At 37.1% G+C, this 15,931-nt stretch overlaps 1 protein-coding gene across 3 annotated transcripts in view; it reads right to left on the bottom strand.

The window, feature by feature from the left end:
* The window catches only part of LOC127452606 (nectin-2-like), a 114,178-nt gene extending 98,247 nt beyond the window's left edge, over nucleotides 1–15,931 (bottom strand). For all 3 annotated transcript variants that reach the window (XM_051718206.1, XM_051718207.1, XM_051718205.1), the window contains exon 1: nucleotides 15,484–15,931. In XM_051718206.1, coding sequence (XP_051574166.1) covers nucleotides 15,484–15,556 — 73 coding nt within the window. In that variant the 5' untranslated portion in view covers nucleotides 15,557–15,931. The remainder of the gene's footprint in view (nucleotides 1–15,483) is intronic.

Genomic DNA, 15,931 nt, shown 5'->3' with positions numbered 1-15,931 from the left:
TATTGATTTCTTATTGACTGAATTCACTGATTTGTTCAGCGACCATTTTGGGAGATTGCATATTTGAGTGTCTTTTATTTTTTAAGTGAGTTATTCAATCATTGATTCAACTGATCTGTTTAAAAAAAAAAAAAAAAACATTCATTCACCACCAAAACAATGGAACTTAAAAAGATTTGTTCAAAAACATGCACATTTTTACAAACAAAACACCACTAGTTTACAACAAAAAGCAATGAAGAAAGCAAAGTTGTGCTTGATGCTTTGACTTTATTTGGAACCATTTTCACTGGCGGGGAAGAAATGCATGAACTATCTGGCCAATTTTTGCATGCTGATAAACTGAACAACAGTGCTCTCACTCATGTGATATTGCTTAAATATCTGCTAAAGGTTAGTTTAGTCAGCTTTTAGAGGTACCCTAGCATATAGATTGCTTCATAGCTATAGACTAAATGCCACAAAACTCCAATTTTCATTTCATGGGGTCTATAAAGACTAGGGATGTAACAGTATGATGGTATACCGTGGTATTAAAAACAGACGGTTTCCATACCGTTGGTATTGTGTGAAATATATATATATATATATATATATATATATATATATATATATATATATATATATATATATATATATATAAAATGAAAATAAAAAAAAGTAAATTAATTATATTTCCATTTACTAATGGTTCATTTAATAATAAAAAATAAAAAAAAATCTATAAAAAAAAAAGTTTAAATGAAAGATGAGAAAGTCGCATTCATCATGTCTTGTCACTCTGTCAGACCAACAGACAGCAGCACATGAGCGCTGTGTAGAACCAAATGTCGGACTTGGATGAGCCTCTTTTTCCCCCCACCTAAGCGGATAAAGTCCGCTGTGTGGGAGTATTTTGGTTATTTAAAAGACACAAGAGGCAACATCAGTGTTGACGGACACCCTATTTGCAAAATGTGTCGGAGAAAAGTGTCGGCTCAGTCGGGAAACACTTCAAACATGAAGCACCATCCCACAGAATTTGTGGACATGAATGTAAGCGAAAAACTCATTACATAAGCAGATGCAATACACGTTTACAAGACTAGTTACCCATTATTTGGAATTGATTTATAAGCTTACGTTGCGTTGCTTTCTAAGCGCTTATCTGTAACATTTTGAAAGACTAAGGCAATGATGTATTTGCAAAATAATAAAACCCACAGAAAGTCAAATTTACCGTGGTAAAACATTAATATATTACCTACAAATGTGACCTGATCCATCGTTTTGGGTCATTTTGTCCCCAAAACGCATTTTGAATGAACGAGAAAAGTCTCAGCCATCAATAACAGATTAAGAAAAATATATAATTCACATATGCAAATTAATGCACAAATGTAATATTATATTTAACATTTTGGCAATATACTCCTCTCGAATTTATTGTTCTAGTCAAATAATGAACTACGGGCATTAGATGAGGTAAATGTCGCGCGTTAGATGACAAGCCGACTCCCCGTGGTTGAAACACAGATTTGGCATGCAGATTAAACATTTTAGTAATGTAAACTGTATCTTTCAAAATCTCTGAGATTTTCCATTTTGTGCTACTTGTAATAACGTACATACAATGATGCACCCGCGGGCCGCGAGTGTTGCTCAGTGACGCTGCTCGAACTTGAGGCACAAACAGTGATTGGTGGTCATGGCAAAGACTGTCAAAATAACATTTATTTTGTGAATTTCATGATTTAAAAAAAAAATGAAAATAAAATGAAAATCCTTATGTCTCATTTTGTTGGAGCAGGTCACAAATGTATCTTGTTTGGCTCAATTTGATTTCATAAACTTTTTAAAATTACATCCATTACATTCATATCCAAAATTACATGCAAAAAATATTTTTCTCAAGATATATTAACTTGATTTCATTTACACAATATATTTACACAATATAATATAATGTTGTGTTTTCAGGGTAATTTATCAAAATTCAACAAGGATTATGCTTAAAACAACGCTCCCGCCTCAGCACAGATAACATAAATATGCTTACTTTTTTGCATCACAACCTACCCTGACTTGATATAGAGTATGAATCTGATTTGACATATATTTTACATTTTTTAGACTTATTGCAAACATTTTTTTTTTTACTTTTTTTAAACTTGTTTTATGATTATCTTATGTTTATGTCATGTGATTAAGAAAGTGTTCCAAAGAAATAAAAAATAAAGTTAAAAAACTTGTTATAACTAAAAAAAATTCTGTGTGTTTATCAGACATGTGCCAAACCTAAAATTAAAGGTATATAAGATAAGCACCATAATACCGCGATACCGAGGTATTTTTTGTGATGGTTTTCATACCGTGAAAATGTCATACCGTTACATCCCTAATAAAGACTAAATCTCTTCCCACTGTATGTGTGTGTGTGTTTTAAATAGGGATGGAATGATATATCGAATTTCGATATATCGCGACCCAAAAAAAATGACGAACCGTATCAAGGCAAAACTCGATATTTTGAAATCTGAAACATTGTTTTCTGTCCATGTGATTATAAATGAAATGACCAGTCAAATATCAATCTCTCTCTCTCAATTTTACCCCTATCGTGCATTTACTACACCATTTACAGGGTTCACAAAAGGTCCTTGAAGTGCCGTGCTTGAATTTAGCTCTTAGAAATGTATGTACTGGAATACCTCGAAATTTGCCTGAGATTAAAACGGACCATTTCTTCCATGTAATGTGTCCAAAGATGAAACCCCACGCTTCACTTTCATTGAATTACGTGTCCATTAATAGCCTCTCTGTTCTTTACAGTCAGTTAAAAAAATAAAAATAAATATTCATTTTAATCACAAATAGCATGGATATGCTAAAAATATATGCTACTTCTCTCTCATTAATAAATGAACCGCAACAGCTGTGCAAGTCTGTGAGATGCACGTTAAACTCTTAAAGTGACAGTACCATTATAGCGCATGTTACACAAATGAATGTAAACTTAATGTTATTACATTATTTCAAACACTGACAGCTCATATCATTATTATATATATATGATTTCAAGATATAATATTAATTGATAGAAAGAAGAATTTTTATATTTTTAAAAAGTTAAAATGTGATTATTATAATCAATTGATTAATTATAATAAATTATTAAAAAATAAATATACACTTTCACATATTTTTCAGGACAGGCTGTGTTCAGTTCTATTGCTTGTTCTGCACCTGATAAGCCTGAAAGTGGCCCACTTTTTTAAAGGCTCATTTGTCTGTGGTCTTTTCTTGTAATGAAAGGTATATGAGAAACTCTTATCATTCAAATTTTGAGCATTTATATTTTGTATTAAAGAACTTTATTTTGATGAGAAATTATAATGGGCATTTTGCGCAAAAAAATGTTCAAAAAATAAACACTATTTTCTGCTATACTTTGTCATTTAAGTGTTATCATATTGAATTGTGGACCTCATATCGTATATTGAACCAAATGGTGAGATAACCATATTATCCCATCCCTAGTATTAAATAATAAAATGGAGCATGGTACTGCCGGACAGAGACCCTTTTAGCATTAGTCACACTATAATCCAACACTCTGCTGGGGATTTCAAGTCATCCTTACGCATTTATTAGGAGGCACCACATCCCCAGCCGAGCGCGTCCTTTCACACAACCATGTCTCTCATCACTCGGCTGTGTGAAGCTGTGGTACTGGCAACAGCAAAAAGTATAGTCCCTGAAACCACCAGCATGTTAAATTCATGAGAAAGCACGTGTGCTTTTAAAATCCTCTTCAGTAATCAAAATCACTTACACCCACCCACTTCCCTCCCTCTTTGAACCTCTTGGAACACACATGCTCATTTCACTTAAAAAAAGATCTCTTTTAGTTACTTTATCATCTGATTTATGGGATACTGACATTAAATAGTTAACATGTCCTGCACTGTGACATGCTATACTCCATCTAATAGTACTTTTAACCTTTTAGCTATTTTTTTTTTTTCAGCTACATTAAGAATTTTACTTTTAAAACACATTTGTCACACCAAAAGGACTATATGAATGAACTTTAAGAAGCAAAAAGTGCTCAAAAATGGTGAAAAATTTGACAGGACCTATACAATATAGGCTATACTTCTCTGGATACATTTATATAAACCTTAAATTCTGACGTTAAAAATTGTATGCATCACCTTCCTTTATCTGCGTGTTTAAAAACCACTGTAGATCTAATTAAGAGGGACAAAAAAGAAAGGGAAATTTTCTTTAAGATATTCATTGTAAAATTGACAATTTGATGTTTCCCCAAATTCTGAGGTGATTATGTTGATATTTCCCACCCTTGAACCATTGTTAAAGGTATAGTTACAGTATCCCAAAAACCTTCAGGGTTGCAATATTTATCAAAACGAATTGGATGGCATTCTGTCTACATGGGATAGACGTTCATTATGTCCTATTTCTTTTTATGTCATTTGGCTTGCTTTTTAAGAGGGCAGATCTGTGGTCATTTTCCCTATGAGTAGACATGGCCTACTCCAGGAATCTGGCAACCCTCACCATTCCCACATCAATCTGGCAACCACATATCACTATTAAGACCAACTGGCCCCTGGAGGCTTACAGATCTCCCAGCATGCAATGAGACAGGGGGCAAATTCAGCCAGCATGTGGCGCAAGACATGCTGCCATCCGTTTGTGCATATCTCATTAAATTGGGTCTTTATTTTACAATTCTTAGAAATAGTTCACACATGAATGAAAATTCAGGCTACTTAACCTTCCTGTCTTCCACACCATTATGACAATTTTTCTTCCATGATAATAACTTAAATGTTGGTCTGTTCCTCACACAAATCTATCGTATGGGTTCAAAAAACTTGGAATATACACTCAAGTTGTATTGACCACTTTTATAATACTTTTATGAGGCTTTTTTTTCCTTTCCATTTTGACACTTCACAGCATCAGTCCACGTCCATTTTCATTAGCCTATATGTAAAAAGTTTCCAGGTAATTCTTTAAAATTCACTTTATGTTTTTTGGATAATATAAATTCATACTGGTTTGCAATGATAAGAGGATTACTATGTAATGGGTGAACTTTTCCTCCACAACAAGATCACATGGCACTGTTGAAGTTTACGGTAAACCACGGCAAGAGGAGAAGCCCATTTTCTCTTCCTTCTGTAGCACTTTTGTTCACTTCTCACCCTCTCATCACAGACACACTGGTTGGTTGACTTACCATCACCAGCCAAAAGACTAAAATATGAGGACCAATTAACTGGACATGTCAACCCCATGAATCTCTAAAACTGTAAAAGCATTCTGCGATCTGACATCTGCTGAACCAGTGAGTGCAGAGAGCAGAGAAATAGAAAGAAAGCGACAAGAATAGAGCGAGGTAGGCAGAAAGAGAGAGATACTTGAAAGAGCCATGTCCTCTAAGTGCTCTGAGGACCAGTCAAGATTCATTTTAGTTCCATTTTCTAAATGAATAAAAAGAGTAAAAGCAATTCCAAAAATGGCCCTGACCACAAACCAAGTTACTTCTATCATATTTCACCTGTCACTACTCTTTCTCAGACTTATAAGTTAGATGAAACTTTTTTCGTTGCAGTGAATATCATATGAGAGTTGGTGGGAAACCCTCCTGTGTCTATACAGCAGTAGTGCAGGTTGATGTTAATTACAAGGTCAGTCATTGATTTGAGCAGAGTGCATTCCCAGAGCTGCATGTCAAACACAATTCTGCGACAAGTGTTAAAAGCTTTGGTTCCCCCTACACTCATCCAACCTGCCCTTATCTTTACAACCAACCAGAACGACAGATCCAAAATCACTGACGGCTCTCTCCGCATACACAGCCACAAGTTCCCGAAAAGCCTTTTACCAGCCTCTGGACTTGTTGTCAACCGATATGGGTCTTTTAATAGCTAAAACTAGAGAGCAGGTTGGCTGATGTAATGTCATTATATTGTATATGTGATATAGGCAATACATATTGATATAGGCCCATACAATAAAATTACATATCATGTACACAATATTTACGCAATTCACAAAAAAAATCTGAAATCAGAAATTGCACATTATCCAAAGACAAGGGTGTGTGTCAGCCATATCTCATGAAAATTGCCTGTGACTACCTTTTTTGCAAAATGATAACATGCTTCCTTACAAGTATTGCGGCAGTTCTGTGGGGAAATGTCCACTGTGTAGTGCTAACAGAGAGTTAAATGTTCAACCAAACAGATGAGGTTAAGGTTAATGCATTATCAAGTTTAAATTAACAAACCATACCTCCCTACCCTAAACCCAAACCTAACATAGTATTATAAAAGCAAATGTGAGACGAAAAAAGCAATTACTAAAGGAACCATATCATTTTGAGGTGCTGCTTATGACACTTTCAGCTAACATCTCAACTCGCTCATCAAGACTGGACCCCAATCCTTTGCATCGCAAGTGCAACACTATCAGGCGAGTTACCACACAATTGGATTGCATTTGAACAAGCTTGTAAATGAAGTTGGTTATCTAATACAAACGTTAAAATGTATTACCTTTAAGACATGCACTTTAGTAAAAGCGTCTAGATGTCCTTAGATAGCATTATGTGTGGAACAGGGCAAAAAGTGTTTATGAACTGATAAGCAGCCGTTAACACGTGGGGCTAATTCCAAACGGCATTTTTGTGCTCTTCTGTGGGAAGGGGACATCACACGAAGGGGTATTCCAAACGAAACTGGGCAACTCAAGCCCTCCACGAAGGGCCCTTCCAAAAGGCCGTTAGCGAAGGGTACATGCAATGGTCACTTCGAGGAAGTAATTTTACCATTCATGATCACATGACCCTGGGGTATATTTTAAAGCAAGGTTGTTGATCAGAACATATTACATGTTCAAACGCTCAGGCAAGCGCTATAGCCCTTTTATAACAGATACTTCTCCTCCTCCACAGTTTACATTCATCCTCATACATAAGATAGTAGACAGCCATAAACAGAGAGATACTCCAAAAACAGGGTCAATTTTTCCTGCAGGCTAGTCTAAACCTAGTCTAAATTTATTTATTATTAAGACCTCTCATGCACCAAATAACTTTTGGCGGGAAACGTTCATTCATGTATTTTATATACATTTATGTACAGATATATTACTATTATTATTATTATTATTATTAAAACAGCAACAGTAAGCAATTTTACATAAGACACAAAAGGTAATGTTAAAAAAAACTATTACAAAAAGTATATTTATTTGCAACAACAAATTAACAGCGATAAATAAGAGATTCTTGTTGTTAGAACAGCTGCACTGCGTTGTCATGGTAACGTTTCAGAGGAAGATAAAGTGGAAGTGACAAATGTCTTTCATTACTCCCTCCATCAAGGGTGTTCCAAACGGCCACACATGAGATGCGAGTGCCCTGCTCCCTTCAGAGTTCCCACTTCAAGGGTTCAGCCCTTCGGAGGGAGTAGGGCATAGGGATGCTCACTTCTGTCTGGAATTCGCCCATGATGTGCGTGAAAGGGAATAAAAATTGTCATTGTTGTTGTGTCTCAAGTAGGGCTGGGCGATTAATCGAATTTTATTTTCAATTACAATTTTGGCTTCCAACAATTATGAAGACAATATAATCAAAATAAAACATTATTGTGCCGCATTCCGTTTCGCAATGAAACACCCTGGCGTTATATCTTTAAAGCATCCTTTATTAAAGTTCAAATAATAAGGAAGTAGGTTATGAAAATAATCTTCTCCTGGCTGATGCACACTCTGGCGCGGGATGCTCGTCACTCACACGCGTTTGCTGCAGCTAGATTATAACGTGATGGCTTGCGACATAGTGAATCACAATATATGTCACGTTCGCTGTGTGTATCTTATGAAGAAAGTCAGCGATACGCAGCTCTATTAAGAAGAGAAAGCTGGTTTTTTTTGTGAGTTAAAGAAGGATCGAAGTGAACATAAAGGTGAGAGAGTGTAGTCTTAGCCCATTATACACTGGAACAAAATACGTTTTTGATTAGTCTTTTTTTTAGCTTGTTTTTCAAAATAATATCTAAAACTCCTTTAAAACAACATACATTTACTTTAGGAGCTATACTGCAAAAGAAAAAATTGTTATCAGAGAATGTTGAATACAATATTTAATCAGGGCTCGACATTAACGCTTGTCCGGGACAAGTGGTTTTTTGAAGGGGCAAGCGAAAGAATTTTACTTGCCCAACCGGACAAGCAGACTGATTAAAACGTCAATAACGAAAAAATAACTGGCTATATTTTAAAAATAAAGTGAACGTAAACAGCGGAGAAAAAAAAAAAAAAAGAGTCACTGCTCTTGACTGGGTAACTTTAGTAGCTTTAAAAAGTATTAATGTATTATAATCATACAGTAAAGACCTGTACTAGTTTTATGTTGCATTTCATTCTGAATGTTTACTTCAATACTTGATAGCCTACTGCTGTTAAAAACTTTTAAAGCTGTTAAAAAAAGCACTGACATTTCTTAATTTGTATTTGTTGTTCTATTACTTTTAATCTATTTCTATTCATTGCTTTTTTTATTGTTATTTTATTACTGGCTGTTTACTAGTCTTGAATAATTAAGAACTTGAAACCAGGGGGCCTGGGTAGCTCAGCGAGTAAAGACACTGACTACCACCCCTGGAGTCGCGAGTTCAAATCCAGGCATGCTGAGTGACTCCAGCCAGGTCTCTTAAGCAACCAAATTGGCCCGGTTGCTAGGGAGGGTAGAGTCACCTGGGGTATCCTCCACGTGGTCGCTATAATGTGGTTGTCGCTCTCGGTGGGGCATGCGGTGAGTTGTATGTGGATGCAATGCGCTCAACAAGCCATGTGATAAGATGCACAGATTGACAGACTCAGACGCGGAGGCAACTGAGATTCGACCTCCACCACACGGATTGAGGCAAGTCACTACACCACCACGAGAACTTAGAGCACACTGGGAATTGGGCATTCCAAATTGGTAAACCATTCTTCCATAATCAACATATTAGTTAAGTGTTATTATTTGTTGTGGTTTTAAAGCTGGTATTGAGAATCATTAAATTTCACTACAGACTACTGACATTTTGATATTGTGATAATGTATAGCCTTTATTGTACATGGTAGATCTTGCTGCAATAACATGATGAAAAAGTAAATCTCATTCCACAGAAGTGTGAGCATGCCTGCTGTAAATGATGGCAATGGAGGCTTTCCTTTATTTGACTACCATATGCTTCCAAAGTCAATGAGTAATCGTGTTAAATAATCGTGATCTCAATATTGACCAAAATAATAATGATTATGATTTTGCCATAATTGAGCAGCCTTAGTCTCTAGTGTTTATTTCACCAGGAAACTGCCACGATACATAACACAAGACACATAAAAACCATTTCACAAAAATGCAGGTATAGTAACATGATTCTATGAGACCAGGTTGCTGTCGGTAGGCTTAGGAACTGACACTTAGACTTTTCAGTTAACTGGCCAAGTTATGCCATGGTTATCAGCCAATGCAAATAATCTCAAAATCACCAGATTTTAAAGGGGTCGGGTCATGTCATGAAGAATCAAATTTTCCTTGATATTTGACATATAAGTGGCCTTTCTACTATAAAAACCTACTGTAAATTTCAGAACTGAAAACTTTATCCCCAAAGCAATAAAAGCATTTATTGAAACCAAGCTGCCAAAACACCTCGTTCTCCACTTCCGCGACTTCCCTACGTCACTAGGGTTACTCATTAATTCATGACTGCCTCTACAGCAACAACATCAATGACTACTTTACACCACTGCACCCTTGGCCCCACCCACTGGCCCTGGGACTCAGTTCGTAAACACAGAGAGAGAGAGACAGCAGGGGAAAACAGTGTGGCCTAGTGTGGTATAACTATTCCTAAACATCAAATGGAACCCATCTCGAATATTTTGAATTATTTTTGTATACAAACATGGACTACACAGACATCTTTGACTGTTGTCATGTCTCTGGCGTTGCTTTTTAAAAGGCATGTTCGGTTACATTCAGCTGCTACCACTTGTTGTTGTGTGCACAACTGCTCAACATACTGTTCTTTCGCCCATCTGTGCTATTTTTAATTGTTGGCGTATTTAAACACACACTAAATGGACGTCTTTAACCATTTTGATGCGTTTCTGGCGATGTGCACCTCAGTACAGTATGATACTGGAAACTGGATGTGTGCGTCTTCATTGTGCTTTGGACTATCAATGTGCATCATCTGAATGTATCTTCAGCGTATTTCAGTGTGGATTGCTTGTGAACCAGTCACAAAACGATTCAAGCTTTGCAAAGGAATTGTCATTGAAGGATGGGGCAGTTAAAAACACAATTGGACCCGATCAAAAACATAAGTTAACATTTCCATTCATGAATATTTCAAATGCCATGACTGTTTGAAAGTTTATGGTGCTGAAATGTTGTTGTCTACACCAGGCGCATCCGTTGATGCGACACAACGGCTTGAGGCTGTCTACACCGGGCGCGTCGACGTAAACTTTCTAAATCGTTTATTTGTGTTGTTGTTGGCAGTAGTAGCGCCAGTGCAAAATACAACAGTAGATCTGTTAACTGTTTACTGCAACAGACGCTTCCATGGTACACAGCTTCAATGAACATAATGGGTTCTATTGCCTCTCACGTGCAGTTATGCTTGAGACGATCAGTTTAATATATTAAGGATGCAATGTGCTGGATCTGTGTTGTGTAAACCCTGATATGTAGTTTTATAATATTGTGGGGTTGTTCATTCTCTTCTGATTGAATTTAAAATATGGCTGTATTTGAGGGGCTGCATGATGTTAGCCAATCAGAACAGTGGCCATTTACATTGATGATTAAAGGAGGAGCTCCAGTCAAAACAGAGCATTTAGACAGAGTCCAAAAAACAGGGTGGAAAATGATCATATATTACTAAATTATGACTGTTTTGGTGGGTATCAGGGTATACAGTATCAGTGGACCTCAGGGAAGATAATAAAACTAATATACAGGTGCATCTCAATAAATTAGAATGTCGTGGAAAAGTTCATTTATTTCAGTAATTCAACTCAAATTGTGAAACTCGTGTATTAAATAAATTCAATGCACACAGACTGAAGTAGTTTAAGTCTTTGGTTCTTTTAAAAGTGATGATTTTGGCTCACATTTAACAAAAACCCACCAATTCACTATCTCAAAAAATTAGAATATGGTGACATGCCAATCAGCTAATCAACTCAAAACACCTGCAAAGGTTTCCTGAGCCTTCAAAATGGTCTCTCAGTTTGGTTCACTAGGCTACACAATCATGGGGAAGACTGCTGATCTGACAGTTGTCCAGAAGACAATCACTGACACCCTTCACAAGGAGGGTAAGCCACAAACATTCATTGCCAAAGAAGCTGGCTGTTCACAGAGTGCTGTATCCAAGCACGTTAACAGAAAGTTGAGTGGAAGGAAAAAGTGTGGAAGAAAAAGATGCACAACCAACCAAGAGAACTGCAGCCTTATGATTGTCAAGCAAAATCAATCCAAGAATTTGGGTGAACTTCACAAGGAATGGACTGAGGCTGGGGTCAAGGCATCAAGAGCCACCACACACAGACATGTCAAGGAATTTGGCTACAGTTGTCGTATTCCTCTTGTTAAGCCACTCCTGAACCACAGACAATGTCAAAGGCGTCTTACCTGGGCTAAGGAGAAGAAGAACTGGATTGTTGCCCAGTGTTCCAAAGTCCTCTTTTCAGATGAGCAAGTTTTGTATTTCATTTAGAAACCAAGGTCCTAGAGTCTGGAGGAAGGGTGGAGAAGCTCATAGCCCAAGTTGCTTGAAGTCCAGTGTTAAGTTTCCACATTCTGTGATGATTTGGTGTGTAATGTCATCTGCTGGTGTTGGTCCATTGTGTTTTTTGAAAACCAAAGTCACTGCAACCGTTTACCAAGAAATTATGGAGCACTTCATGCTTCCTTCTGCTGAAAGATGCTGATTTCATTTTCCAGCAGGATTTGGCACCTGCCCACACTGCCAAAAGCACCAAAAGTTGGTTAAATGACCATGGTGTTGGTGTGCTTGACTGGCCAGCAAACTCACCAGACCTGAACCCCATAGAGAATCTATGGGGTATTGTCAAGAGGAAAATGAGAAACAAGAGACCAAAAAATGCAGATGAGCTAAAGGCCACTGTCAAAGAAACCTGGGCTTCCATACCACCTCAGCAGTGCCACAAACTGATCACCTCCATGCCACGCCGAATTGAGGCAGTAATTAAAGCAAAAGGAGCCCCTACCAAGTATTGAGTACATATACAGTAAATGAACATACTTTCCAGAAGGCCAACAATTCACTAAAAATGTTTTTTTTTATTGGTCTTATGATGTATTCTAATTATTTGAGATAGTGAATTGGTGGGTTTTTGTTAAATGTGAGCCAAAATCATCACAATTAAAAGAACCAAAGACTTAAACTACCTCAGTCTGTGTGTATTGAATTTATTTAATACACGAGTTTCACAATTTGAGTTGAATTACTGAAATAAATGAACTTTTCCACGACATTCTAATTTATTGAGATGCACCTGTATATATATATATATATATATATATATATATATATATATATATATATATATATATATATATATATATAAGAGCATTTCATGACCTCTTTAATTGGCAGATTTATCAGCTTGGCCAATTAATTGGTCTGTTATTAACATGGACAACTATATTCAGAGGAAAGACCACACATATACTGACTGATAACATGTATGAATTTTCACAGAGCTACACAGTATTCTGTATTGCTTTTTAATCAATGTTGTTACTTGGTGTGTGTGTGTGTGTAGACGTGGAAGCCGTGGACAATGGAGCTCAGCCAGCTGAGAGACTGGCTCAGAAGGCAAGACACTCCCACCTGTTTTCTCACCACTTCTTCACCGTTTAACCCAGCTCCATATGCACTTGAGCAAACACTGTCGCAATCACTGTGCGCACATGTCAATGTGTGTTGGTAACTGCAGTGCTCACACAGTTTAGAATAAGGTCAGTCAGGCCTCCTGATGTTAGGCCGCATCATTATAGTAGCCTAACATTTTCTAACCCCTTCTCTCTCTCGCTCTCATTCAAACTCAAATATACACCACTTGCATGCTTTCAGCCATAGTCGCCGCTACAGTAGGACCCCCTTACCCTCGCTTTCAATGAAAACACAGCATCTCCATGGCAACGGGCTAAAGCATTTTTTAACCTGTGTTCACTAGGAGGGTATTATCACACAATCAGTAACTGTTATTGTGCAGATATTTTCTCAGAATACATTTCTCTCTGGAGCCATTTTGAAACAGAAAACGGGCTTAAGTTTTATCATATGATCAAAAAACTAGCTTAAACCCGCTTCCTTTCTCTTTATTTAAAAACAATCCTGATGGGCTTGAGGTTGGTCTGACTTTTTTGTAGCCAACACACAGTAAAGGGTGTCAGCAGGGGTCAATAAGAGCACAAAACAATGCTTTGACCCCTAAAATATTCCACAACTGCTGTGTATAAAGGCAAAAGCTTCCAGGACACTGAACAGATGCGAAGAGGAAGGTGGGGGGAGAAAATGCCTGTTTATACTGTTCTGTAAAGTGAAGCAATCATGGCCCTTTCTTTCTGCTGCTCAATTCATAAATAAAACAAATCCTTTGTTTCGTTATTCTAGTTTTCCTCCTGAAGTGCAGCTGATGTACTGTGAAATGGGCCAAGGCAGAAGAGGTCCAGTACATGAATAAGTTAAAGGAATGTTCCAGCATTTGTGGCATAATGTTTATTACCACAAAAACTTACAATGGAAGTGGATGGGGCCAGTTCATAAATATTAAAATACACACTGTTTCAAAGGTATAGCAATAAGATATAAACATTTTACATGTCAACATGATTTTAGTGCGATAAAATTGCTTACTAACCTTAAATGTGTAAAGTTAAATCCGATATAACAACTTCGTTATTATTACAATGTAACACTGGTAATCTGGTAAACATGGTAGTTAAAAAACGCCTAGAAATGCATGATTTTATCACACTAAAATCATGTCAACACTCAGTGTTTACGTCCTGTGACTATACTTTTGAAACAGGGTGCATTTTAATGTTTATGTACTGGCCCCATTAACTTCCATTGTAAGTGCCTTACTATAACAGCGCATATATATATACACACATATAATTATTATTATTATTATTATTATTTAAATAAACAAGAGACCACTCGAGAAGATGTTATGCCATAAATGTTGTCGATTGAGCGTTAGTTGTATTGAACGAATACACAAATAGCGTTAATAAATTGTGACGTAAACAAATAAGGCTGCTATCCATCACGTCACAAAACTTTGAAGCATGTCAGATCCATTTCAAAATAACAAATGGGTGATCATTTGGCTACATTCAAAATACCACTGATTAAATAAACTGAATAAAGATCTGTTTAGCAATATTACATGCGCTCGGTTGGACACTCCAGCACCAGTTTTTTCATGACGCCCACACCAGCCCAGCTCGCGCTCTGTCAGGTGTAAGGCACCTGCGAACCGTGACATGGCCAATGAATTATTAAAAAGACTGCTAAGAGCCATTCTGGAAACGAGACTTGAATCTACGACGAGAGGAGCTGCTGAACGATATATATCTGGTAAAGCGAGGCGTGGAGTGAATATTTATGACGAAACAATAGGCCGTGACGAAAGCCAATTGAACACAGCTCTTGTGATATTCCGGCAAATTAATAATCTACTGTTATTGAAATTAATTTGTTGATTAAAATTCAAAAGAAAAACAAAACAGCCTAAAAAAGTGATTTGTACAGCTTAAAAAATGATTGAAACAATATACTAAGCTACAACCTACAATGTTGGAAACACGCTGTTGCTTATGTAGCGTAATAGATTCATTTACATTCATTTATGTCCTTTCATCTGGAAATAATAGGATATGATGTGAAAGAGTGGGGGATGAAAAGACGCAAAGGGACGTTAAGACTAGAGAGAAATGTAGCAGGGAGGAGAGAGAGAGGGCATTGAAGGACGCCTATATAAGTTTCGCAAACAAACACACCTGCAAACACACTTCAAGACCACACCTAGAAAAACATGGCGTTTATCGAAACCAAACTCATACGTACAATCTACAGGGTAAAGAGACGAGATGAAGGACCAAATCGCCAAAGTTATTTTCCATACTATCAAACACTTCCCCACTGAAAATGCGAAGAAGAACACAGTCACTGGAGATCAGCGGGTTAAGTGAGCACATGCCATTAAACAATTAAGACTGTATACAAGGATATTTCTGTCATGGTATCGAGTTGTGCCAGCGCGTAATCTATTAAAATGAAACTGAAAGAGAGAACGGCGATTTTATAACCCGCAACAATTAGTGATTTATTTTACTGTTTACTTCAATACGCTCTTACCTTGAACAAATAGGAGAAAGAGTGCGCTAAACAGTCTTGACATGTTCTTCAGGGAGAAGGGAGGACAGTCCATCTTGCCTTGACCAATTTGTCTGTTGTCCGTTTGTTAACTCGGTCAGCTTAGGATCGCGAAAAATCTACCGAAACAGTCCACTGACAATCACTTCAGATAAAACTGTTACGAGCAAGCTCTGGTTCCCTTGATCGACTCGGCGAGTACAAAAACTTCAGGTTTACGTGCGCCTCTCTGAATTCAGCGCGTTCCTTTTGAGTTCAATGAATAATGTGGGGTCAAAACTCGCTTAATAAATCGTATAAACCGATTTTAGTCCTCCAGAATTTCACCGAGGGGTCTAGCTGTCGGCGAGGAGCGCCCTACAGGTGTATAAATATCCGTTAAATGAGTTGGAGGTTTCGCTGACGGTTGAGTCTCTTCACCAGTCTCTGT

Source organism: Myxocyprinus asiaticus, chromosome 15 (genome assembly GCF_019703515.2).
Source record: "Myxocyprinus asiaticus isolate MX2 ecotype Aquarium Trade chromosome 15, UBuf_Myxa_2, whole genome shotgun sequence".
NCBI classification, from domain to species: Eukaryota; Metazoa; Chordata; class Actinopteri; order Cypriniformes; family Catostomidae; genus Myxocyprinus; species Myxocyprinus asiaticus.
Note: the sequence above shows the minus strand (reverse complement) of the source record. Positions and strands in the feature narration are given on the sequence as shown.